Genomic DNA, 27748 nt, shown 5'->3' with positions numbered 1-27748 from the left:
TTTACTTTCAAATATTATTGGAACGGATGTTATAAAACGACAATTCACCAAAAATAAATCACATTTTGGAATACTCATCTAACACATCTCATTTAAACTAGAATATTATTCAACATAATTATGGCACTGTAAGCGTAGTTCATTAACCATACTAATTCTTTTGTTTACATCGAAAAATACACATTAAGTTTCTAAATGTTTACTACTGAAACGTGCAAGATTAAGGCCTCAAAAGTCATGGTTCTATAATACAATTCTATATGACAATAATAGTTTTTTATAAGACTGAAGTAGTAAAAGAGCATGCAGTTCACCAGATTGTAAGTTCACTGCCTTCTATGCATGCCAACCAACTCCATACAGAGCAAGGGTTCTATATGAAGCCGATCACAGTTGCGGACTTAGATGTTAGAAAAAGGTAGGTAGAACTGTTTGTAGCTCAACTCCGACTGCATACTCGTCTGCTTCTCCTGTATTAAATAATAATAAATTATCGCTTTACGCAAGTCAATCATCATAGCAGTTTATGTCTGCAGCAGTAAAGCGACGCCAGCCAAGGTCCACTTAGCAGGCTTGTCCTTGGTCTTGAGGTTGAAGGTCCACACGTAGGTAGGTCCACGTGTGCGCGTCTTGTACACAGGGCACTCGTACATGTTGCGCAGCTCCTGCTTGTCTTGAGTTATCGCCTGTAAGTTTGCATTTTTGGTAAAGTAGACTGTAGTCGGTCTGATCTTAAGTGATCGTTACACTCATTGCAATAATGCGATACATTTGATGTTACTTGTACAGCAGTTCACATACAAATAAAAGGGTGGTATAGGTATTACGGTCACAACCAATTTACAAAGTTAGATAGCGTTAGGTGCAGGCAGTATGTGGTAGTCTAACGTGACCGTTGGCTAAATTTCATGTACTTCTGTAATAAAGATGCACCTTTAAATGGTTAAATCCGACAGTAGTCTAGGACATAAGTTGCCAAATTTTTTCGAAGACCTTATGGGCGGCTTGAAAATGTACGATGTGTGTGTCAACACACATCGTACATTTTCATATAATCATCGTACATTTTCATATAAGTACTTTACATATAATCATTTTATATTTATTCAAATTCAATCAATCAATTAAATTTTACAACTATATTTTTTTACTTAAATCAGAACGTCTAGTCGTCCGTACCTTACCAAATTATCCAAATGAAAATTTAATTTATAGCCTATACTGTTGTTGTTTCACTTATTGTGACCGAATTAAAAATAGGTTAGAAGTATTTACCCGCACGTTGATGACGGGCATAGGCGGGAAGAGGTCCTTGAGGCGCGAGTCCATGATGATGCCCGCCGCCGCGTCCCAGCGCGCGCCCTCCATCAGCAGCCCGTGCACGTACGCGCCGTCGCGCGGCGCCGCGCGCGAGTCCGCGATGCTGCGCACACACATCCACACGTACACACGGGTGTGTGAGCTCTGCTGTGTACGTACATGTGCATGTACACACACAGGGTATACACCAGAGCACACACACACATGGCACATATAGAAATGAATACAAATACATGCGTACTCACAAACAGATACGCACACATAGAGACGCACATAGAAAAACCACAAAAACCCCACGAAAACACGTAAGCATGCAATCGTACAAAATCACAGCACATAGTACGTGCACACAAATATAAACTCCTCCTTTAAATTTAATTCCTTACCATTTTAATCCTAACTTAAATATAAACTCGCCCCCTGGCATGCATTAACACATATGCGCACACTTATAAAGTGTATTAAATATGGTTTAATTATAAATAAATAATTACATTACATGTAAAAATATCAAGAATAAGTGAAATATATATATTATTCGTGAAATTATTGTTTCTTGTCTGTTCGGTCTAGATTCTATCGCTAAATTGTATTTTACAGATGTATACTTTGAGGATTATAACATTTCGCAATTTCTTACTAATTAAAATAAAAGTAGGCATTAAATTCACGAAATTATTTGCTTAATAACCCATATTTGAAATCAAAACAGCTTTGAGTTTAAATAAAATTTAGATTTATGTTTAAAACATTAGAAGTGATTTGTTAAGTCAACTTCCGTTAACCGTGACCGTATGAAGTAATAAATAGGCATGCAGTTCATCTGATATTAAAAGGTCTCGCTAATACATATTCTTCTAATTAAAAGATTTAATTTCTAATTTAGTACTATTTAAAATCGGAAATGAATTTAAATTACAAAATCTTAAGGACCTTGATATAAAGCATCGTTAGATGTCCTAATTTGTACGCACGTACAATATTTAAGTACGCACTTGTACTTTTTTCAAGTATTTTCTTAAAGAAACAATTTTTGAGTAAAATTTTCTTTCTACAGTAGATATATTTACTCGTACTTTATTATCGATTGCGTTACTACGAAATACTTAATAAATAAATTAACTTTCACTTAATTAACTTAATAAATTACTATTTATTTTTAAGCTTTTTTAAAAGCAAGGGTAAACTAAACGTAAGTAAAGCACACCTACGTAAAGCTTCTTATAATTTAATGGGCAACCTTACGTTAAAAAAACTTCTAACATAACGTACACCTTCTTGCATTTTTTACCAGGGTAAACTTAATTTTTATTTTTATTTTTACCAGGGTAACATTGCGTAAAAGCCTTATGATAGCCAGTGTGAGCTCACGTGAAGTCCTCCTTCATCTTCTTAGTGACGTCGCACTGCAGACACATCTTGTCGAGCGGCAGCTCGTAGCGGCGCGCCGTGCTCTGCATGATGGCCGTCAGCAGGCTCTGCGGGTTGAAGAACCCCGCCAGCCACACCGACACTGGCAGCTAGGGTTGCAAATTTTGATTTTGGAAAATGGGAATTTACTTCATGAAAATAATTTATTTCATACCCATTTTGACCATATAACTTAAAATTAATAAAGTTAAAGACTTAATTCAGCTATACTTAAATAAGGAAAACCAAAAATAATAAACAAATAAAATAAAAAGTATTTTATCAAGTTACATATTATGACAATATGCGTACCGTATTCAACATAATATGGCATATTGTCATATAAACAGTAATTCTAAAATGAAATGAAAAAATAATCGTCGCGAAAAGGAACACGCATGACATGATCCAGTACCTATAGAAATTGATGATTTAATAATTTTAATAATTAAAAGTAAATTATCCTTTTTACCACAAAATCAGTAGCCCAAGTCTCCAGTTCCCGTAGACGAAGTAGCAAATCTACGAACCACGCGGAGAGACCAAGCAACGATGGGTACGCTCTGTTTGCCCAAATAGCTGGCACCTACACAATACAACACATAAAAGTATTTAACGTTAAATACATCCCTTATTGTAGTAGTATTTAAGTCCATTCATTTTAAGTTCTGATATACATTTAAAAAAAAATGCAATTTTTAATTTAACAAAAAATATGATTTGATTTCTACCTGATCCAAAAACAACGCATTCTCTAGTTCTTCCATATCCGATGTAATTGTCAGTTCACCCTAAAACAAATGAAGGACGATAATTCATAATAATAAAGAGTAAATCTTCTCCATTACTACCAATAAAATAAAACTAATTTATTTAAAGTAAGGATACAACGGTACCTTGAGCCCCAAGTCGAGTTCCCTCAGCGAGCGCTTCATCTCCCCGGTGAGGTGGTTCATCCGCTCGCACTCCTGGAAGGCCACGATGACGTACGGCGTGCGCTCCTCCACCTTGCCCATGATCTCCACCATGTTGAACTCCTCCGGCAACTTTTCCACTATCTCGTCCAACATTTGCTTTACCTAAGAATTATATAACTATTTTGCTTATAATAATAATCCCTTAGTTTGTAAATTGTAAATAAGGAATCCTTGTAGAATAATTTTATCAACTGTCTTTTTTTGTAAATCAAAAACACAGTCAAAACCATAAAGAATTGGATAAAGGTAACACTCATTACAAATTGAATTTTTTATTCTTAATCGTGAAGAAAGATCACGAAGCAATTAAAGTAGACAAAATTGGAACTATAATTAATAACCTATTATTAGTATTAACGCAGGCAATTTATCTACTAAATGTCGAATAGTTTTAAATAAATAGTACAAGTAGTTAAATTAAACAAATAATATAAATCAGTAAACCTTATCCTCTCTAGTAACGGTGGCAGCTCCAGAAGCTTGAGCATCTCGCGGTTGCATCTCAAATATAGTCCTGAACAAATTCTCTGAAGTGGTCGTTAAGAAACCTATTTCTGCATTAGGGTGCAAGCCGTAGAGGTAAGGTGATTCCGCCGGCATCGCGTCTTCTATGTACTGGTGATAGCCGGGGTAGTCTGTATTGGGTGGCGCTGGGAACCCTGGAGCTAGGTGTAGTTCTCCGTCCACCTTTAAATATTTTTAAAAATACGCTTCTAAGTCAAGAAAAAATGTAATATAATTGTAATAATATTAAACAAAGCATAGTATAATTAGATGCATGAATATAGCGAACGCGTAGCTCTGACTTTTAGGTACCTACGAGAGTACACATGATACAAACAAAATTACACTTAGATATTTTGTGTACCTATCAAAAATATGAATAAAATGAAAACACGGTTAATACTAATATTACTTAAATAACAATAGAATTTTTCAATTATCCCAAAATATATGATTACCAAATCTGGCTGCATCAGTTCCTCTAAATAGGCATTACAAAGTCGACGATCCCAATCATCGGTGATGTGTCCTCCGTACATGATTTCTCCAAAGAGGTATCTCAGATCCTCCCATGGTACTTTAGAATTGGCTTCCAAGTAATTGTATAACACAAACACGCTTATTGTAAGATCACCTGTAATGAAAGTGCATGAATTAATTAACTCAAACAATTTATTAAATGTACTTACGATTAGAATGAACCCGTTGATAAAATCTACATAAAACACAGAGTTATCAATTTAATAAATTTAAAAATAACTGAAGTTTGTATTTTTTAAGATACATGAGATTATCAAGAAATTAAATTTACTAACCAACATTAAAAGGATATATTTTGTTCCAGCCTTGTGGGCCAAACTTTCTCCTTTCAGCCACAACAGCGTGGAAATAACAGAGAGAGAACAAAATTGCCTTAAACTCTGCTTCTTTACCACACATCTCCAATGTTTCCTGATTGAAGTTGTCCAGAGCTTTATGAAGATTTGCCTAGAAATAAATTATTTATCAATTTTAGCTCACCAATTAAGGTTATATTTTCATTTTAAAATGACATGATGTTAGTGTAATAATTAAATAAAAAAAAAAAACAGTTCTATGGTAATTTGCAGTTCTCCGTGTCCTGCCTATAAATGTGGCTAAAATCTATGCAATTTTTTTCAAATAATCTAAACCTACCTGCATGCCCGTCGGTGGTTCATTAGTAATCTTGATGCTGGACTCGAGTATCCCCTGCGGGATGATGTGAGCAGCTGCAGTGGCGGCGGGCTCAGCGGACATGAATAGACGAAAATCTTTGTGACAACCCGAAGCAAAACTTTCCATCTTCTTCTCGAGGCTCGGTAACCACTTTTTTACGAGATGTATGTTCTAAAATTAAAATAATTGTATTGAAATACAGTATTGTATGACAAATATATTATATATATATATATATATATATATATATATATATATATATATATATATATATATATATATATATATATTTATATATATACCTAAACTATGAGGCAGACGGGCTACTTGATGGAATTCAGTCACCGTCGCCTATGGATATTTGATGCATTGGCAACAGCAGAGGAGTTGCCAATAAATCGCCGGCTTTGAAGGAGGGCTCTTTTACACCTTTTGAAGAGCCCCATATCATAGCGCTCCAGGAATACCTCAGGAGGAACACTCACCATTGTAAAGCCGGTAAAAATAATAATAATGGTATGGTAGAAGCGTGTTAGGAATATTTCAGTACTCCCAATCGTTTCATTTTATGAATTTGAAATACTACAACCCACCTGCAATACTACCCAATGCCCTTTTACCAAGGCCTCGTCCATCGCCTGCTCAGCTACGACCTCTTGACCCTGGCCCAGCGACACGTTATGGAAATTCCCATTATCAGCTGTAAATCCCATAACTTTTCCCAAAGCTTCTACATCTTTTAAGGGATTAACTCCGGGAGATAAGATGAAGAATATGGGTGTAGTGGGACTAGTTTCTTCAAAAGATTTGCTAAATTCCACTGTCCGATTTTCAACGTATTTGGTGCCCATTTTCTCTTCTATGTACGCTCTGGAATATCATTTGAACGATAAATATTTTTTTCAAATATAAAAATTGCTTACCTGTTTTCGTAATTACAAGTATAAAAGCCTGTCAAAAATGTAGGTACTCACGCTACAGCATATGTCATTCGGTCCGGTCTTAATGCCCTTAGCATGCATAATCTTTGCAACGCAGTCTTATTTTTCCATTCCTGGAAATGAACATCAAATAGTAATAATTTCACGTCTAGTAGTTATTTTTTTTTTAAATTGATATTCATCAATCGTATATTACCTGAGGAAACTTTTCCCTTTCAGGACATTCCATTTCGACAATTTTCTTCCACCTCTTAGGTGAGGTCTCTATGTCCCTATCGAGGTTTCGAAACTCGTCTTTACTAGCTAGTGAACATATACCTCCCCAACTCTGGTTTGAAAGGAAATCAACTGGACTGGTCACGTGGGGCTTGATTGGGAATCGAAGGAAAAAGTCTAGCTCCACTGGTGATACTTCTTCACTCATCAAAAGTACCTGTAGGTATGTTATAATACTTACTGTGGAGAAATCTTACTAATGGTGTCTTTATTTATTCTGTATTGAGCAAAATGTATTTGTTACAAATAGTATTTATCATAAGAATTCTACAATTACCGAACATTTTAATTTGGTTGAGAAAACTATTTATAGAGTCAGACATCAGTTATACGCTTAAGAAATAAAAATGCATATGAATAAGAAATGATGATCTCATGACAAGTTTCTTTAAAAGATATAACAAAAACACTTTATATTTTATCCAATATGTACACAAAAAATATCTTTATAATAATACATGGCTGTAGCCAATTCGACACGGTGCGAAATGCTAAGATGCTAAAAGCGTTATGGGTTAGTTATTATTTTATAACATCACGTTAAACAATAAACTTGAGATCTTTTCAAAGTCACTTTCAATATTTTAACCTCTGTGATCTTTGATTTATAATGCCTTCGATAATGTTAATTACTGTTTGTATTGATTCACTCGATCTTATATAAATAGAGAAAATGATAAAATAACCTTAAACATACGAATATACGAAAGAACATCAAACTAAAAACCCCATTTTTAGTGGTTACACCTTACTTGCCTGACTCTATTATGATTTTTTTCGTTACGTCATATAGTTAGTTATACACTGTTAGTCATAAGTCTGAATTTGAACCCCAAGGCAGTATAAGGTATAGTTCAAGGACAAATTCAATTTATTAAAAGTAGTACCTCACATTTTTTTACCAGAAAATAAAGTTTATGTGAAAGTAAGTTACCTGAAAGGTCATCTGAGATGCAAAAATAAGTTTATCACATTCGAACAATCCTCGCGACGTGTACTGAAACACTGAGTAGCTGATGCAATCTATGAGATTCCTAATCCTTTGACTCACTTCTTCTGCCTCCTCTGCCTTAGATATCGCTTTTTGAAATACCACACTGAAAGCCTAAAGTAAATAATTATTTTTAGTATAGACTAAAACTATACTGAACTTAACTGCAAGACAAGTAAATCCCAAGTACTAAGAATTATATTATTGCCATATCCTTACTAATATTATAAATCCGAAAGTAACTCTGTCTGTCTGTCTGTCTGTCTGTCTGTCTGGTTGTCTGTTCTTCACGCCCAAACCACTATACCGATTTAAATGAAATTTTGTACAAAGATAGTCTGAAACCCGAGAACGGACATAGGATAGTTTTTATCCCGGAAATCCCACGGGAACTAGACTAAGACCGATTATTTGGAGAATCGATCTTTTGGACCCAAAACATCGATTATTTTAATCGATATTAGTAAGGATTGAATCGTAAACTATGCATTTAATCAAGTGATGATCTTTAGCAAAGTTGAAGGTACGAATTTTCAGTTTTATGTATGTTAGTATGTTATATTATTCTCTTTTAAACGCGGGCGAAGCCGCGGGCAAAAACTAGTTATCATATAAAGAGAAGTAGAACATAGTTACGCATAAAATACCAAAGAATTAACATTGTTATCATAAATTTACTTTAACATTTTTTTAACATAAATTTACTAATTTGAAACTAAGAAATCATCTGGAAACGTGTAAAAAGTAGGTCCATTTAAAGTACCTTAAGAGAGAACTGGTAAATGGGATTTATAGTATTTAAGTCATTCAAAATGAAATACAGTAAGGACGCCCGCGCCGCGGCCGGTCGGTAGAATTCACGAGCTTGGTCTATTTGGTGTGATGTCACTTTCGCTTCAGCCACCTGGAACAATCGAAAAAGGCTCTTAATAATAATAATCAACCGTATTCGAAATGTTTAGTATTTTTATGAATTTATAATCTATCGGTGAACACTGAATGTGAATACATGTCATGTCGAACTATAAAGATATTATAAGTAATTAACACGCTTTTATTAGCTTCAGACGTATGTATGTTGGTATGTTGGTATGTTAGTATGTAACGGAATCTTTGAACATGATTTTAACCCCCTTCAAAACGTCGGATTAACTCGAAATTTGGCATACTTATTAAGGACCGATGACAATTCAATATTTTAAACATTAATAGTTTTGTACCATTGTCCTTATCAACATCCTCAGAATTAACGATTTTCGAAGCGAGATTTTTCAAGCACCTTCAGCAAAGTTCATCGCAACTTTAGATTGCAAATAATTATTGCTATTTAGTTTCAATAGGCGTAACTTTTATATCGTGATTTTTAGTTTAGAAAATAATAATGTTATTTCCCTATAACTCAAATGTTCTGAAACATATCTATAATGCCCTCTTGTAGAATGATTTTTAGGATTCCGTACTCAAAGGTTAAAACGAAACCCTCTGCGGTCTGTTCGTCTGTCGTTGGGCTTTATCTCTTAAATCGTAATAGATAGACACTTGATTTTTTTACAAACGATGAATAATGGTGGTCGCTATAACGAGAAATACTAAAAATTAATAAATAATTATAGTTCAAAAAACTCAAAAACACGCTTTTATGATAAAATCAACTAAAAAGTAGAAAATAATTTTCAATCTAAGAATCAATTAAGGAACAGTAAATAGTATAATTGTGGAAAAAGTGTGGGGTGCTCTCCATTTATCAGGTTCGAAAAGCACCCCACACTTTTTCCACAATTATACTATTTACTGTTCCTAAATTGATTCTTAGATTGAAAATTATTTTCTACGTTTTAGTTGATTTTATCATAAAAGCGTGTTTTTTAGTTTTTTGAACTATAATTATTTTTATGTATTAAACTCTAATTAAAAATATCTAAATGACTTTAATGAATCTACTAATTAAAAATTTATATACTTTTCTCTCAATATCAGCAGCAGTTTTCTTCGTGGTCTCCAAATTCTCCACTAGAGCAGTATCTCCCAATATATTATCTCCAGCAGATGATAACCGGGACAGAAGGTCATCTTCAAGCTCCTTCAACTGGATTTTAAATTCATTTTGTTGCTTCGTCAATTCTGCTTTCAACTCTTCTAAATCTGGTCTTTCTGCTTTCACTACTTCAGCAAGTAGTTGGTCTTCTAAGCCATCTCTAGTTACCGTGAAATTGACCAGAGTGGTTTGTGCCTGCATCTCTGGTTTGTAATGAGGATTCGCTAGTTTCGTGTGTAGAATCAGTCTGAAGTGTGGACTATATTCTACTTCTTTGTCACCTATTTTAATGGCCCTGTAATCAATGAATACCGTAAATAAAATTAAAATATTAAACCTTGCATATATTTAAAAAAAATACTTAATTAATTACATTTATTTCAATTATAACTGACGTAAAATATAACGCGAAAACTAAAAATATTCTAACCTTCCTTTCTTAATCAGATTACGCCCGAGTAAAGGATCGAGTACAGGATCAACAGTTTCGCCAATATTTTCGAACAATACTGTTTCTCCTTTTATAATAGCTTTTTCTATGGTATCCAGGTAACCTTTCTGGCCTAGACGGATAACCCTGAGCAAGTCTCCATATTTCTGTTTTATCCATTTAACTCCTTGCAGCTGCAATTATAAACGTTTATTAATTCTTTCATTCACTTTTATTTCATTTACTTAAATTTTTATGTTTTAAACTTAAAATTAAAACATTCACACATTCTAACAACTAAAATAAAGCTATTTTACTCATAAGTTTAGTCTCTTGAAAGCTTAATTTTATTTTGTGATTTGCGATATCTTTTCCATCTTCTCTGTCATCAATCCATCATTCGTACCTACGTACTACGTACTAAAATACTGCTACGTAATTTAATTACTACAAATACTAAAAACATATGCAAACCTGTGGATCTATCATAAGCGGCCACCGGTCTGAGTTTGATAAGATCGTAGCATTTTCAGTACTCATCCTGTCAGATGGTAAGCCTTCATTCTGCCACATTGCTATTGTTGTATCATCGGTCAACATTGTAAGAGGATCTAGACCTTCAGTAGTTGGTATTGGTGGCTAGAATATTAACAAGAATGATGGCAAGCTTTTTAAATTAGAATGCAAACGTAAATATTTGCATAAGAATTTCTTATTTTCAAAAGGTTTGAAGATGTAAGTATATGAATTTTACCTCTAAAGTCTTCAAAAAGGTCAGCCAATTTTTATGAAGCAAGTCCATACGGTACAACTTTGTAAAACATCCCACGTATGAAATAAAAGCACAAACCAAGAGAACATCGCCCGGTAAAGTTGTACTCTGTTGCATGAAGCTGAAAAATAATGATATGAAAAATGGTAATCCTTGTATCGATATTTTTGTATAACAATCGACAACCAAACTTGTATTGTACTATTCTATATACTTATCAATAAAAACAATTTTACAGATTGAAGTATCACATCTACAGATATTATTTGCATTACTATCCCTACCTAGAAACCGCTTCAGCCCACCGCACATTTTCACTGGCTAGTCCATTAACCAAACGATTGGCTAACTGAATAGTTCTGTTGGTAGCATCCGCTTCTTGTTGACATTTCAGTTTTTCGGCTGTTGCCTTCTCGAAATCTGCTGTTAGTGTAGCCAGTTGCTCCTCTAAGGACTAAGACATGAAACATAAAATAGCTTTTAATTTAATAACATTTTTGAAATATTTACTATGAAACCCCAATTGATTAAAAGTATTACAACGTTTTCAGTCTCAGTTTATTAACAGTTACTAAGTGCATACTCACAGCTACTTTGGACTTAATTGATTTAAGCTTCTCAGTAGCCGCCGCTAGCTCAGCATTGGCTGCAGCTAAAGCCTTTCTTTTCGGCTCCACGTCACAGAACACTTCGTAGAACTTGATGATATTTATAACCCAAGCGCAAAGACCAGCGGCAGCGGCCGATTTTGATCTTACAAATTCTGAAAATTAATAAGGATTAGAAAAGTTTTTCCTAAACTATACGTCAATTATTAACTTTGAATTTTTATAAGTACCTGGTTCAAATTCAGAGTCCTTTAGATAAGGCTGGATAGCTTTTATAACGTCAGGATGAATATTTTCCTTATCATAATTGACTAACGATTCTAGAAATACGTCAACTTTGGCCATCATCATCTGCGAATTGTGAATAAAATCATCAAGTGAAATACGGGAGAGAGAAATACGGGGACATAAATCCAAACATAATAAGATAATTAATTATATGCAAATTGCTTTTACTAAATAAATTCTTCGTTAGTCACCTTAGCAGCCTTCCAGCTCCTGTCCTTCGGTATTTTTCCACCAGGTGCCAATAAAACCATAACGGCAGCTGTCACATTAGTCACAGCTCCAGGAGGAGACCCGAAGGACTTTAACTCAGTGAGATTCGCTTTGTTAAGTGTATTCAAAGCCTCTTGTGCTGCTACAAGAGCAGGTTCGGCTTTAATAAGATCCTCTTCACAGTCTTTCTGCTTTTTAGATACTTCTTCAGCAATTACTGCAACTTTTTCTTCTTCCTCGTCGGCTAGAATAACAACATTATACAATTTCATTTTATGTTTAATTATTATATCAATATTTTATTTTAAGACGAATGATTTCCAATTTAGGTATTGACTATCTACGAAATTATGCTTGTAAATATTTGGAGTATTATTACAGTATCATACCTAGTGCCTTTTCACTTTGGACTTTAGCAGTCTCTACACCAACCATTTCGATAAGCTTATCAGCCGCCTCATTCTTTTGTTGCAATTCTATCTCTTGTATTGCTAACTTTGCCTTCAATTCGTCAACTTGTGATGCAGTGCTGCGTAATTTTTCTAGACCATTTTCTAATCTAAAAGCAAAGATAAACGACTTGTATTTTTATAAAGCAAAATACATGTTTATTGCTTTTGCTATAATTTTATAAAAATATTACCTGGTTATTTTTGCACGCAGTTCGTCGGTTTTATTATTGACTAATTTTGCATATAAGCTGATCTGTTCTAAATAACTTTTAGGCGTCGTATAATTATATCTCCTCTCATTTGACAAGTAAGCTTTCGATATTGTATTCACTGAAGTGTGAACATATGCCATAAATCTTGATATAGAGTCTCTAAGGGTAAACTGAAGAACAACATGGACATTTATTATATGTATTTCAAAACGATATTTGAAAATATTTTTTTATTTATGCACTTACAGGTAAAACGTGTAATTCTTCCAAAAACCTCATCGACACGGAAACTAAAGCTTCTTGTGGCCATTCATGAAACCAATTGATGGAGGTGCAATTGATCAACGCAGGGAATTTCCGCGAACGTACACGTAAAGTAGAACCCACGGGCGAAAAACATAAAACCACTTTCAATTGTTTGCGCACCCTGTCTATGAAAAACTTCCAACAAATTTCCCTTGTATCCGGTAATCCGGCGCCCTTGACCTAAAACAAATGTATTGTCGATCTCTTCTTATGAAATCTACTCATAAAAGTCTCTTTTATTCCCTATTCATAATATTAATTAATTTAAGGACAACTACAAATACTGCAACTTTAAATTTAAATTAATTATTTATTATTAGTTTTTACTTTACTTCAGCTCCCGTTTGTCGCGTTTTAAGAATTCCTTACCTCATTCCTAACTCCAGCTATAATATTCTCGACCTCGTCATCAGGAAACAAATCAACAACTTCTCCAGAAGCTAACAAATCGTTGATGAGTACCAGAAACTGTTCATTAGCCACTTGAGCGTCTGTCATTAGAAACATTATTCCAACATTTTTTAAGCCAGTTTTGATGTAAAGGCCTGACAATTCATGCTGTAATTAAAAAAAAGACAAAAATATTATATCACTACATATAACGAGTATATGTAGATCATAGATGTTCATGTTTCACTTTCGATTGATTTACCTTAAGATCCGTTACTCCATAGCCTTTCTTAAGTTGTATCTGAAGAACTTCTAAACTCGATATGAATGCAGCAAGTCTGGATAAAGATTGTTTGCCAGATCCGCCAACACCAACTAATAGAGCACTTCCTCTAGGACTTTCTAGAATTCTACTTATTCTGAAAATATTCAATACAACTGTTACATGCTTGACTATCACTTTCTTCTATAACATTTTTTCAGGATTTGTTATTCCGTTGTACATTTACCTACTTGAAACAATAAAGAAAAACATGATCTGAGGATTTTAACATACCTGCAAATATGCATCATGGCGTCTTCAAACAGCACTAAGTTCATAGCGGCTATAAGGTCATTGTAACTAGCCATTGCCTCAGTAAGCAACTTATTGAGCTGCTGCCATGTAGAGATGGGCATGTACTTGGGCTCGCCGATACCACCAGCGAAGTGGCAGTAGATGTTAGGACGCTCGAAAACTACGCCTTCGTCAATATCCTATTTCAATACAACACATGTTTTGTATATTATGTTAACATACACAGACATATTTCAAGAATCCAATTAAATTAATTAAATGTAGTTTTAAAAAATAATGACTTAGGTACCTCAAAATTTTTCTTGCAGAGATCAACTTGCATTTTTAAAAATGCGTCAATATCTTTGTCCTCGGTTAATTTATCGCCATAGACTCTGTGAGTTTCGTGTAACCATAAACGAATTATATCGGAAGGATTCACTAAACACTCATTTGTACTGAATAGAAATCCCTGAAATTTAAAATTATATTTGTTATTCCTAATTAAATAAATATTACCAAAGATAAGCATTCTTAAAAAATGTTTTCACCTGGAATATGTTGGATAAATCTCTTAAATTAAATATGTAATGGAACTTGATAGCAGTTGGCAAGAAGACTTGAGAGACCTTATTATGTAGAGCGATTGATGCTGTCACAACGTTTGCTGTAACATAACAAGAAAATCCATCAATGTAGATTTATCTTCAGTAATGTCAAATTCTTTAGCAATTACTCCTGTGTATATTCTACGTTAAAGGTAAATGTCACGATATTTAATAAATTTAAATCTATTGATGAATTGAAATGTACTTACTCGACAACTTCCCAATTTGACCATTAATCCTCAGTTCAGGATTCGCTAAATGCTGACTTAGAATCGAATGATAGATATTGTTAAGCGCTTCAGTATTTGGAAAACTGATCGCAAATACACAGAAATGCCTTTGCAATCTCGGGTTAATGGTAAAACTTCCGGACGTTGGATTCATGCACGATACGTACTGAGTGTTGTGGATATCTTTCAGAGTTAGTTTCGTGCGATCATACCAATGGTTGTAATCTAAATGCTGTCGAATTATTGTATGCGGCGAGACAGTGCCATAAGAATCTACTTCAGGCATGTTCATGTCGTCGATGAAGTATATCAGTGTTTTGTTTCCCGGAGGCCCATAGTTCCGACCAGCTTTCTTCTCTAGCGGTTTTTCTAAAACCTTCTGTAACATCTCCGAGGTCGTGTAGAAGTTGAATGGTACAGATTGGATAGCGTAGCTCTCTGATAGTCTAAAAACAACCGGGTAAATAATGAAACAGTGTAATATAGCAGTATCATTTAATTATTCTTGACTAAAATATATTTTGAATATTTCGTTTTTTATGATTTATTACGTCTTAAAAATACAATGATATGTAGTTAACAGATTTAACAAATTTACAACCGACTATAAACAAGGAAAGAAAACTTAATAATTTTTGTTTGCAAGCTCTAACATAGGACCTTACTTGTTAACCTGGTACTTGACTTAAAATGCTATTTACATACCCTTGCAATTTCTCGTTCACTAAAACAGTTTTACCGCAACCGGCGCCACCAACCAGCATTACAGGGTGTTTATTTTTCATCAGAAGATCCAAAAAGAACCTTATTCGTATAGTTTCTGCTGTGGGTACAAGGACGGCCTGAAATAAATAAGGATTAAAATATCTTATATGACTGAGAACTCATATGAATCTTTAATAATAATTCCCATCATATACCCAACAATATAAATGAAATACCTGCAGAGGAATATCGCTATCTAATTCAAATTTGGTAATCTTTTCAGTCCATGGAGTAAATTGCTTAGTTTCAGAATCAATATAATAATCGAAGACGGTACCACCGGCAGGAAATTTGACATTCTTAAATTCGTTTACCCACCACTTCGTAAATTCTGCAAAGAAAACGCATGTTGCACAAACATTTATACAAAATTATTACAAGAAGACTGCTTGATACTCACCAACTCGATAATCAACATTCGTGTCTTGAAACATAGCAGATCCAAATGCCCATACACAAGCAAAAACGAAGTATATGTCGTGCCAATCTTTAGGACAGTCGGGCGGTGTATTTTCTGGTACAAGCAAACAGTTTAGAAGATGACAGAGCATTTGTACATGTGCCATGTCAGCAATGGGCGTTATCTTCTTAAACCTGTTCCTCACGGTCTCCAAACAAGGTGGAATATATTTATCGAACAAGATTACCAAGTTGGACTTTTCTGCTGGAATCTTTCTGGTCTCCACCCAGCTTGTGACATAGCTGCAATTTAAAATGAATTCTAAAATAATCATCAAATGGTCTATACAAATTTCAAATCTATTCCAGAACTTTATTTATAGTACAAAATATAAAATAAAAAAATAATACGTACGGATTCCAACCCAAGTCTTGTGGATTGATGTACAAAATACCAGCTCGTGATACAGTAGCCGGTGTTGCAGTGCGAAGATTAGAAATTTCAAACATGAGTCTCATAGTTGGTGTTAGCGCAATTCTTTCGTTACTGGCTAAAGTTAATATTTTGTTGTCATCCATAACAGTGTTCAAAGACTCAATCCACATTGGATCTATGTCACCATCCAACAATATCCATTTAGGATTCTCTCCTACAATATTTGCTTGATCTCTCATAATGACTGAAAACAACCCATCTTTCCATTCCCTTGTAGCGGGGTTTATAATACCAAACAATTCATCGTTAGTCACCGCTTTTGGATTAAGATCGTTATAAATAGGTTTCTTTCTTAAATTCTGATATGTTTTGAAAAGCGTTTTCCACACCTGTGTTTTCCCGGTCCCTGCGTTACCAACTATAAACACTGAATGACGCACTTCCAGTAATTCTTCTAATTGAACTACTTTAAGTATAAAATTATCTTCTGGTTGAAGCATTAAGTCCATTGCGGCTTGTTTAACAGTTCTTTCAAACTCTAAATCTCTCTTCCTTGGTACTTCAAGAGCAGGAAATAGATCACCAATTAAACCCATGAAAACAGGCATATCATCTGTTACTATTTTTGGTATATTAAAATCTCGCAGTGTTCTCATCAATACTTCTTCTTCAGGTCTACCAGGATCACCTCTCTGTTTAAAATACAAGAGGACAATTGCATATAAATCAATACATCAGTGTAGAAATATATAACAAAACAATGAACATACCTTTAAAGAACCAGCCACGACAAGAACAGACTTGATGGCACGTAGACCCCAATCATAATGATCTTGTTTAGATAATAATTCTTTGCATAAAGTGTACAGAGTAATGAATTTCCTTGCTAGTATTTTAGCATCTTGGAAGCCCTCAGCAACCAACATTATTTCACAAATCAGTTCAAAATCAGGAACAACCATGGCACAAGGTCTAAACAGAGCCTTTAAATTTTCAGGCAGTTCAGTTCTGCCAGCATATCCCGGATTCATAGTTATAAAAATTCCAACTGTTGGCACTAATACAATTATTTCACCCATGAAATTAAATTTCTCCTTCTTGTCACTGTAATAATATTCATGAATGGTTTTAAAAATGTAGTGAGTGTATAATGACCAATATAAAATTAAAATCGCACAATATAATGTTACCGTATAGCGTCCTGAACAGATTTCACTTGCACGGCAACAACAGATAATACTTCAACCGATATTCTGTTAAACTCGTCAAAACAGCCCCATGCGCCCGTCTGTGCTAATCCCTTATAAATATTGCCGCACGACTGCAAAACATACAAAATTTAAATAATATTATATATGTATTATAAAACTACATACATCATATATTATTTTGTAAATAATATTTACCTGGTAATCCATTTGTTCAGAACAATTGAATACATAAACCATAATGCCCAAAGCTCTTCCTAAATCTTTTGTTGTCTCAGTTTTACCTGTTCCCGCTGGCCCAGCTGGTCCTCCACCCATAATTAAATGTAGGGACTGAAAACAACAACAAGTTTCGTATAATAATCCAAAAATATTCAAATTATTAGTAAATTATCTATTTAATAAGTGTACCTGGGTCAACGTAATGTAACATCGATCAGTTAATGGAGTGATCACCAATCTCGGAGTGTTCCCCAAGTACTCGTAGCTATATGTAAACTGGGCGTCACAGATATTAGCGAAACAATGTGACTCTTTTTCACCCCACCTGAAAATTATAAACTAACTGAAATAATGTTTGCTAGATAATAATTTGTGACTACAATTCTTAAATTGAAAATAAAATAAGTAGTGTCATGAAATATGGTGTTTAAATATACGCCAATTGATAAAGCATGAATAGTGAAATAACCTGTGACCGTTAGGTGCAGATGATAGTTATTAAGCAGATCTCTCTGAACCTGTGTCGTAGCTGCGATTGCCACTGGAAAGCCGATCCTGCCTCCACTTTACCCTGAATCAGTTTACTTACAACATCTCTAGAGTGTACATCGATTGTACAAATGGTCATAATTTTCTGACGATCTTGCTTACTAAGCTCTCCGATTAACAAAGTGATCAATGTACTAAGTTGAGCTAATTGTTTTTTGTAATAATCCTTAAGAGCATTGTCATATCCTTCTTCTAGTCTTGCAAAAGCTATATTTACTTCAGTAGTCCACCAGATTTGCGAACAACATAGAGACACCTGCGCCATGAAATCAAATAGCCACTGCTCTCGAGGTTTTTCTTCATACGAAACTATAGCTTCCCCAAAGTATTGGCGAATAGTTGATCTCATTATGTCTTGCAATCGATTAAGCCATATTTCAACCTGTAATATTATCATATTATATTGTATATAAAATTCTCGTGTCACAAAGTTAGTTACCATACACCTCGGAGTACGGCAGATTTTATATGCATATTCAGTAGGTCTGAGAATCGGCTACTATCTACTTTTCATAACCCTAAGTGATAAGGGTTGTTCACCCTTAACATTTTTTATTTATATGGCAACACAACGTTTGCCCGGTCAGCTAGTATCTTATAAAATAACCTTAATAACCTTTTTAACCTTACTACTTATAGTAAGTATTAGAAAGTTAAAAAAATGGACCTACCGCCCCGGTACAATCACAAGTTCCAGGAAAAGGTACAAGTTCACCATCTTTTGCAATCATGCCTGATGCCACTTTCTCGCTAGGTTTATCACTTTCGATGAACTGAAGTTTTGCTATAGAATCGAATAATTTTGTCAAATGCCTGAAATTTAAGAATAAGAAATGCATACCAAAATTTTCACCTTCATTATAGATTTTAACTTTTTATACTGACCTTATAACCAAGTCTGCTTGGTTTCCATTTGATAGAATGTCTAATAAATCTGCTGAAGATACGAAGTAAAATCTTGGGAATGCAAGTCTTTTGGTTTCCAAATACTCAGCTAGAGCTTTTTCACATATTACTAAATCCTTTTGTAAGCTGTCTAGTGTAGCTACTAAACCTTCCTTGTTAGTACCTTTCACAACATTCGGGGTTTTTGACATATCTTTTGACAGTATCTGTCCACAAAGGAATGTTTAATTAGTTTAGTGCCGTTTAAATTAAATTAACCATTGCCGCGCCACTTACTTTAAACTCCGCATCTATTCTGTCAAACCTCGCTGAATCCTCTGGGAGCTGTTTACGTATATCTTCTGAACTCATGAATATACTTTCTAAGTGAGTCCACGTTCTTTGAACTTCGAACCATACTGTTATGACTTGATCCGCTATTGACAGTTTTTGCTGCCAGCTTGATACTTCTTCTAAGAAGTGAGCAATAAACTTAGAAGTAATCAGATTTTGAAGTTGCACCTGAAGTAATATTTTTAGTATTAGTGAAGTGTACATACTTATGATTGGCATACTTTAAACGTTTTTACATTGTATACCTGATTTTCTTCCAAGGTTTCAATAAGTTCTTCACTTGCTCTTAAAAGGACACACCCAGTTCTTGTATGCATTTCTTGTTCAAACTCCATTCCACTCCAAGTTGTATTAAGATCTTTCAGAATTTTTTCCATGGACATTTCCTTTACCGCTTTGTCTACTATATTTTTAACTTCATCCTCACATTCATGCAAATTTAATGCTAATAAATCCGCGAGTGTGGTATTTTTGTCCATAACAATTCTCACCTAAGTCCCATAAACAAAGTAGATATAATACGAATTGCCTAACTTTGTTAAATGTATTAAAAATGAAATTATAACAATTTTGAACTTTGTACACGTGGTATGGCATTAAAACAAAACATCAAACAGGTAAGCATGTGACACACGTGAAACACGAATATTTGTTACAAAATTCACTACGCTTGGTTATACTTACAGTGAGTTCAGGTGGTAATGCAGCTAAGCTCTGTGGATAATAAATATATTTACATTCCCAAAACATCACATTCCACACATCCATAAACATTATTGAGATTTATGTACAGTAACACATAATGGCATTCCCTTTTATGCAGTCATGACATCCATGAGCCAAAAGAAATTTTAAAATAAAAGGAATATTCGCATGCCATTGTTTAAATAAATCATGATGCACACAAACATGCAAATTGCATAACAGTCAAATTAAAAAACAATTGACGATTCAATATAAATAACACGAGGCACATTTAATGGAAATATTTACACTGTATATAATTTACAAACTTTTCGAATCTTCTCCATTCCAAACATGTTACCTTTGTAGTTCTCATCAGTTGGTCCCAATGCCTTTCTCTTATAGCAGGGTTTTGAAGCTCTCCAACAGCTCTTAAAGAGGTTAGCATATTTTTCACAGTAGCTTCTAAATTAATGTACGTGTCCCAACTGAAATAATTGATAATATTTAGATTTCTCATAATATTTAGACTATATTAGAAACTTTGATTCTGGAAAATGTTCTCTTACCTCCTCATTTCTTTATCCAACAAACGTATCTCCTTAGCAAATTTCTTACATTCAATATCCATGTTTTCTACATCTATCTTTCGCCAAGGTGTTGTTTTCCAATCCTCAATACTTGTTCTCACTATATACACATAGTCCCAGAGTTGCTAAAAGTTCAAGTATGATAAATAAGTTCTTAGAATGTTTTAATTATTACCACGACTGAAATAATTTAATTTACCTTCAACATCCGCAGTTCTTTACGACATTGTTTTAATAACTTGAATTCTGGCACGTTCACCTCAAATAACGAACCGGATTCTTGTATATTCTTCATTTCGTCTTCTAGGTGCAACATTTCGTTATCAACCCTCGACATTACTGCATATGGATCCTCGCACTCGTATTTAAAGAACTGTAAAAAAATATTTTGAGTATATAACGAAAATAATAGATCAATAATTAAAATTATATAAAAAGGTTGGTTTATATATTTACATACGTCATATCTCTTGAAAACTTCTCTATAATATGTCACGTGTAAGTCAAAAGTAGTAATTTTCTTTCGGATACAAGACACTTCGGCTGCTTGTAGCGGAGCAACTTGTTGTTTCACAGTCAAAGCTAGTTTTTTTGTTGATTGCCATTGCTCTGGTAGTTCCTTGCAATAAAACAAAATATTAATATAATCCATTTCATGAGCTTATGAATCTTCTTATTATGCTAGGATCAAAATACTAACTTGCAAAAGAACATTGACTTCTTCAGGAATATCCATATCGTAAAATTTAAGTAGCTCTATAGTTTCTGTCAAGGGTTGGAACATATCATCTGTTGTTGCTGTTCTATCTTTAACATGCATTAAATAACCCATCACAGTAACTAAGGCTTCATAATTGCCCTCTGGAACTGGCTGAAGTAAGCCTAAAACGCATAATATAAAATATGTTATCTAATTACTAAAAAACTTCAACATATTATAATAATAAGCAAATAATATATCACCTTCATCGGCCTCATGGATAAAATTGCCTAAATCAGTAAGACTAGACGTTACATTATTGACCAAATGTTCTTTATACATATTTCCCCATTTTCGAACAGTATTCAACAGAGCTTGGCGAAATGGTCTAATGTCCACCTGTGACATAAGTATAACATTAAATATTAGTGATATGATTTAAGAAAACAAAAGTAGATCTAATTACTTAGTTAAAATTATTTTAATTAAATGGAATATTTACCTGAAACCAGGAGTTAAATACTTTATGCGATTCCATATCCTCTATATCCAAGAAAAGGTTTTCGTAGTGATCTATTTGTTCTCTAAAAGCTTCCATTTTTGGAGTGCATGGTACTGGAGCTTGGACGTCTTTATCTTCCGATCCAATCCTATCTATCTCTTCAGCAGTTAAAATCCTGCCATATGTCAAAAACACTTCCATGATGGCGTCTCTCTCTTCCAACCAAAGGTATGAATAATTCTCAAATGTTTTACAAAAATCACTCGCTTCTTCAATAACTCTGTCTATTCCATTTAAGACGTCGTCTTTCATTTCCACTATGTCATCATTACTTACAATTTGATCTTCATACGATTCCTCTTTCGTGGAATCTATTCTTTCAATCAATGACGACATTTTTAATATATCGTTTATTAGATTGTCGATCATTGCCGTGAATCCTTTTTCATCACTCGGATCTAGACTTGGTACAAAAACCATATCAGGTTCCCATAATTCAAGTTGAGCTTCGAATAACGGAGCAAGTTTATTTTTGGGATTCATGTGTTCGGATATATAGCCCAAACTGAAATTTCAAAAATAGGATAATGTATTTTTTTGATTTAAGCGTATTTGAACGACATATTCATCTCTATCCACGTCTAATTTTATTTATTTACCTGCAAGCAATACACTTAAAAAGTGCTTCTTCAAATAAATTGTCAATAAATGACACATATGATTGCCAATTTTCACATTCTTGATTATCTTGCATATTAAACATTTCCATGTTTTCTTTAAGCAAAACTTTTATACGATCTGCTGTTTCGTGAATATCACTGTACCGCTTATTTATCTTATCCTTACGATCTTCTAAATTTAAAAGCGTGTCCTATAATAAAAAAAAACATTAAGCATGTCACAATAAATAAACAAATTTAAACGCAAAAGAGGGAAATTTTTGTTCACGTTACCTTTTTACCCTCTTTTCTTTCAAATAGTGGTTGAGAAGACCAAGTCTTCATTATATCTTTCATTTCCTTTAAATTATCTTGTATTTTCGACATACGCTCATACAAACTTCCTACTAATTTATGTAATTCTTGCAAACAATTCCAAAGATCTGTAAATTTATTTAGTTTAGGTTGTCAAATATGTAAATATAATACGATAGTTTTAGATAGCGAGTGGATTTGTCACCTTTTGAATTCCAATTTAACTCGTTTTGTGCCATTTCAATTCTTTCGTCAATTGCTTTGATTTCGTCTTCAACTAAGTCAAACTCTTCTTTTTGACTATTTTTCCTTATTTGATTATACCAATCTATTGTAATGCCAAGATTGATCCTGTATTGTCTGTAAATTTCCTGTTTTTCAAATAATTCCTTACTTTCGTTCGGCAACAAATGTTGTACATCAGGGTTGGTGCGGAGATGGTGAACTTCCTTCATTAGATCTAAAAGCTGCAAAATGTGACACAATACTATTATAGTATTAGTACCTCACTGTATCATATGAATCCTATCCCATATGTATACCAGGCACGAATTTTATTGGTCAGTTAAAAAAAGTATCAATGATTCAAAATACTTACTGCAGGGCTAAAATTTAAAATGAGATCCGATCCATGTCGAGATAATATAGTATTATTCGTTTTTTCTTCAATTATCTTCGGGATGTTCGCAGCCCAATCGTTAAAATATTTTCTCTTAAATTCATTTATATCGTCAATAAGTTTCTCATATCGAGCAAAAATTTTTACCGCATCATCCGTTTCCTTTATCCTGTATATAAATGTTACTTACGTTTTACTTAGTTTTATAAAAGTAATAGGGATTATTTGTGTACAAGTAAAGATAACTACATCATTTGATAAGTCGTGCGAGGCTTAACGTGCGTTAAGGTAAGAGAAGGGATAGCTCAATCTAATATTATTTACGTAGTAGGTAATGCTCTCTAAGCCAAGGCAATATACTATACTAACTACCATTTCAAGAAACTCAAAATGTTAAAGCCATTATTCAAAATAGCCAAAATTGTACCCTGATTGGCCCAAATATTATTCTAGGAACAGGTATTCTAGGAAGAATGCAAGCAAATAATCAGCTTTCGCAATTTGCCCCACCCAGATGAATACTTACGGGTGCGGCAAATTGCGAAAGCTAGCTATAGGCTTAGAGATCCTTGTAGCTAGCGTGGTCATGTAGAGCAAGCCGCCCGCGATGGGCGGCAGGAACGCATCCACCTCCATGTGGCCGTACTTCTGGAGGCGATTGTTCTGCTCATTGAACAAATCCTGGAAGAGAAGAAAATTCTGCTGGTGCTTCTAACTATCCTGATCTATTTAAAACATTCATATTATGTCAATGACAACTAAACATTTGTTTTAATGTACTTATAGTTATGAAAGTTTTTTACAACTTACTTCACAAATGACGATTTCTTTACGAAGCATGACGATAATTTCGCAATATTTAGCTGTAAACTCATTTTTTATGAGAGGTCTATCCAGAACTGATCCTATAATATCTATCAACTGAAATAAAAATATTCATTATAAATATAGTTTTATAAATATTACAACATTTTATTAATTTCTGTTATTAAATACCTTAAATATCGCTTCTAAAGTAGAGCAGTTGTCGAAAGACTCGGCCAAGACGGTGGATAATTTTAAGTCTAAATCGATTATATTCTCTTGAAATTCCTTGAAGTCTTCATTAAACGTTTGATCGTCGGGATCAAGAACATCGTAAGATTTCGAAGCGAAAGCATGGAAATAGGAATCGAATTCTGCGGAAATATCTCGGATCTGTCCTCCTAAAACACGACCTTTCATACCACCAATTTCAATTTTTTCCAACTTTTGAAACTCTAATACAGTTTTGAAGAACCATTGTATTGTGTTCAATCTATCCAGAAATTTATTCATTCTTTCAAATACGACATTTGGATGGAATGTCCAAGGAATAACAACTCTGTCAACAAAATACTTCGGTAGATTCTCCTTGAAGTAGTCAAATGTCTGGCGGAATTTCTTCAATATGTCTATTGTCAGTTGGATCCGTTGTCTCGCTTCATCGATGTCGCTATGAAACAATGTGCTCGGATCTAAACATTTTTTTGCCTAAAAATATTTGAATTGAAAGTTATTTCCTTAATAATTGTGAAAAAGAAATTTTGCGTACATTTTTTGTTTTTACCTGATATATGAGCAAGTTACAAATTTGTTTTATCAGAACCATAAGCTTAGATGAACTGCAATAGTACTTAGAATCCCTCCATACCATACAAATGACGTGGAATAAGGGACGGAATAAAGGCTGACATTCAGTAAAGTCAGTATCTTCTAAAACTTGAAAATGTTTCTCCAATGTCCTCAGATACAAATCAATCTCTCGTGCTTCTGCCAATGCTATAAATATTAACAACGATAATTTTATATAAAGTGAAAAATAATTCATAGAATAGATATAAAAATCTTATAGAATAGATATAAAATTCAAACTTCCTGAATTTTAATAACAAGAATAAATGACAAATATGAAATACCTGAAACAATATTTTTGAAGAGGCGACTGAAACATGGATAATAGGCAGAAGTAGTTTTCTCTAATATAACCGCCATGCAACGGACTCTCTCTGTGCGTAATTGATCGTAAATGTAATTCAAATTACTCAATCTAGATTTCCAAAATGCAAGTTCTGTAAATAATAACATACATTTTGTAAGTAACCGGTAACGTGTATTTCAAACCAACTTCAAGATAATAACTTAAAATCTTAGTTATATCAGTAAAAGTTATAAAAAACCAAATCACTCCGGAAAAATCTGCTAACATAATGTTTTCTCTTCTGCATTCCGTAAAATTAGAATGTGACTGGTTGGAAGTAATGTGTTCTGATTAAAATTAATTACTGCGGCACCTAAGAACTCGTAACATGAATATTTTTTGCGTTTACATACGAGAAGGAATGGAAGAAAGTTGACGCTACGAACGGCGTCTGGGCAATTTCATGGTTTTCCTCGACCGTGCTATTAGCAGTATTTCTACGGTATCATTATAGGTAAATTTATCATTTAATGAAAATTGCCAGTTACTCTAAACACGTCGCCGGCAATATAAGTTTCTCGAAGCACATTCAGACGTATATTTAATGATTTCACCGATTACATGTATTACTCAATAAAATAGTTAGTGCCAAATCATGACGTTACCTGGTATCAAGGAAATGCTATTTTCATTATTTTAATCACTAAACTTTACTTATTTATCAATCAAACTTTAGATCTTCTGTTACGTAAAGCCTTTCCCTAGAGTCTCCCAATTACACCAAGTAGATATTATTTTTTTACTTGCCTACCTAATTTTATGTGTCTTATCTGAAAATGCTATGTTAAACGGTAAATTTTATTATATAAATACTTAAAACTTGCTAACCAACACTCGGTAAGGGATTTTGTCCATTGTCGAAAGCCTGCGACGAATCCTCCATCATGACATCGTTGATCTGCTGCGCCCACTTGATAACGACCCCCTCGATAGCACTCTTCAAATAGAGGTCTACCTCCACACCCTTAAGCACTTCCTTCTCTGCCTCGTGGACCAGCTCCACTCCAACGGGCATAGGGAGAACTGTTTGCCCATTCACTTTACCTTTTACCTATTTCAAAGGTTTTAAAAATGTTTTTACCACAAAGTAAAAATATATATAATTGCGATTGCCTAATGTTTGAAAAATAAATATTCAGTTATAATAATTAACGAAATAAATGTAATTTCGACATACGGTAAACTGAATAACTGCCTATAAATAAATTTAAACCACATTTCGTTTTAACTGATAATTTTGATTAATTGCGCTTAATTAAATGTTTGAAAATATTTTAATCCCATAAGTTATGTAATTAGGCCTACTAATGGTTGGTATTTTCAAACGCTTACCTCGTAAACAGTGCTTTTAAGATTGTGAATTTGTTTCAGAATATCCTGAGAGACAACTAGCGGCCATCCTTCATGATTCAAAGGATTCGACAGCAAGGGTACAAACACTTCATCAACTAGTGAGGCTAATTCATCAATAAGTCTTGGTGCGAGATCACCTAAATGAAGGAAAAGTATAATTGACAATTTTATAATATAGGTAATATGTATATGCAAATATTGATAAAAAATATATATTTATGAACAGCATTCGATTACGCAACTATGTTGTAGTGTTGTAACGTATAATTATAGAAAAAAAATTAAACAATAATGGTAATGGCACAGTATAAGGATCTATCTATGTATAGTATAGATATTTGTACCGTGGTAATGGTCCCATCCGAAATGACTAAAAATACTCAATAAAGACCACAAAATGTATTCTTTTAAAACTGTGTTGTTAACTAAATTGTATTCGAATATGTGCATAGTGAGTAGTAGTATATCTGTGTAAATGCTTACCAAATATGACCATATCAGCACAATTCTCTTTCGGGACGACATCGGGCTTCTTTTTAACGAAATATACTGCTTTATTCTTCAAATAACAAGGAAATGATATTACAGGAACTAATTGAGCGGCATGAGTCAAAACGATTACTAGGAGAAGAGGTAATGGCTTGTCAACAAAGTCCTTCAGCGTGGACCTATGTTCCTCTATGCTTAGTACCCTCATCCATTTTTCCGGCTTTAATTTTAAGGATTTAACAACATAAGAACCGATAAAATCAAAACGAGGGTCTTGGTTGCTTGTGGATGGACCTGGTTGATCCAT

At 33.8% G+C, this 27748-nt stretch overlaps 1 protein-coding gene across 1 annotated transcript; it reads right to left on the bottom strand.

Moving 5' to 3' along the window:
* Dhc93AB (Dynein heavy chain at 93AB) lies at positions 1-27748 on the bottom strand. Its single transcript, XM_073084081.1, has 65 exons — positions 27436-27748; positions 26932-27089; positions 26428-26650; positions 25538-25690; positions 25189-25400; positions 24597-25112; positions 24411-24521; positions 24127-24281; positions 23580-23769; positions 23187-23448; positions 22961-23109; positions 22667-22878; positions 22008-22572; positions 21769-21904; positions 21506-21687; positions 21266-21424; positions 21005-21178; positions 20785-20930; positions 20577-20703; positions 20216-20245; positions 19777-20022; positions 19475-19699; positions 19178-19404; positions 18964-19105; positions 18262-18674; positions 17933-18068; positions 17720-17854; positions 17504-17634; positions 17084-17417; positions 16293-17005; positions 15879-16180; positions 15655-15809; positions 15419-15555; positions 14693-15159; positions 14427-14542; positions 14186-14347; positions 13876-14075; positions 13582-13738; positions 13299-13487; positions 12870-13109; positions 12603-12793; positions 12349-12518; positions 11941-12203; positions 11692-11812; positions 11441-11616; positions 11138-11307; positions 10836-10974; positions 10556-10720; positions 10082-10275; positions 9577-9946; positions 8380-8520; positions 7560-7730; positions 6546-6782; positions 6383-6462; positions 6002-6278; positions 5388-5579; positions 5027-5198; positions 4670-4845; positions 4152-4394; positions 3627-3809; positions 3462-3521; positions 3203-3316; positions 2692-2840; positions 1276-1423; positions 1-686 (listed from the first exon to the last, which is right to left on the bottom strand). The coding sequence occupies exons 1-65, from the start codon at positions 27746-27748 to the stop codon at positions 525-527; spliced, it is 13464 nt and encodes a 4487-aa protein (XP_072940182.1). The 3' UTR covers positions 1-524.

Source organism: Epargyreus clarus, unplaced genomic scaffold (assembly GCF_041222505.1).
Source record: "Epargyreus clarus isolate Ecla_fem2 unplaced genomic scaffold, WU_Ecla_fem_2.2 ptg000003l, whole genome shotgun sequence".
Taxonomy (NCBI): domain Eukaryota; kingdom Metazoa; phylum Arthropoda; class Insecta; order Lepidoptera; family Hesperiidae; genus Epargyreus; species Epargyreus clarus.
Note: the sequence above shows the minus strand (reverse complement) of the source record. Positions and strands in the feature narration are given on the sequence as shown.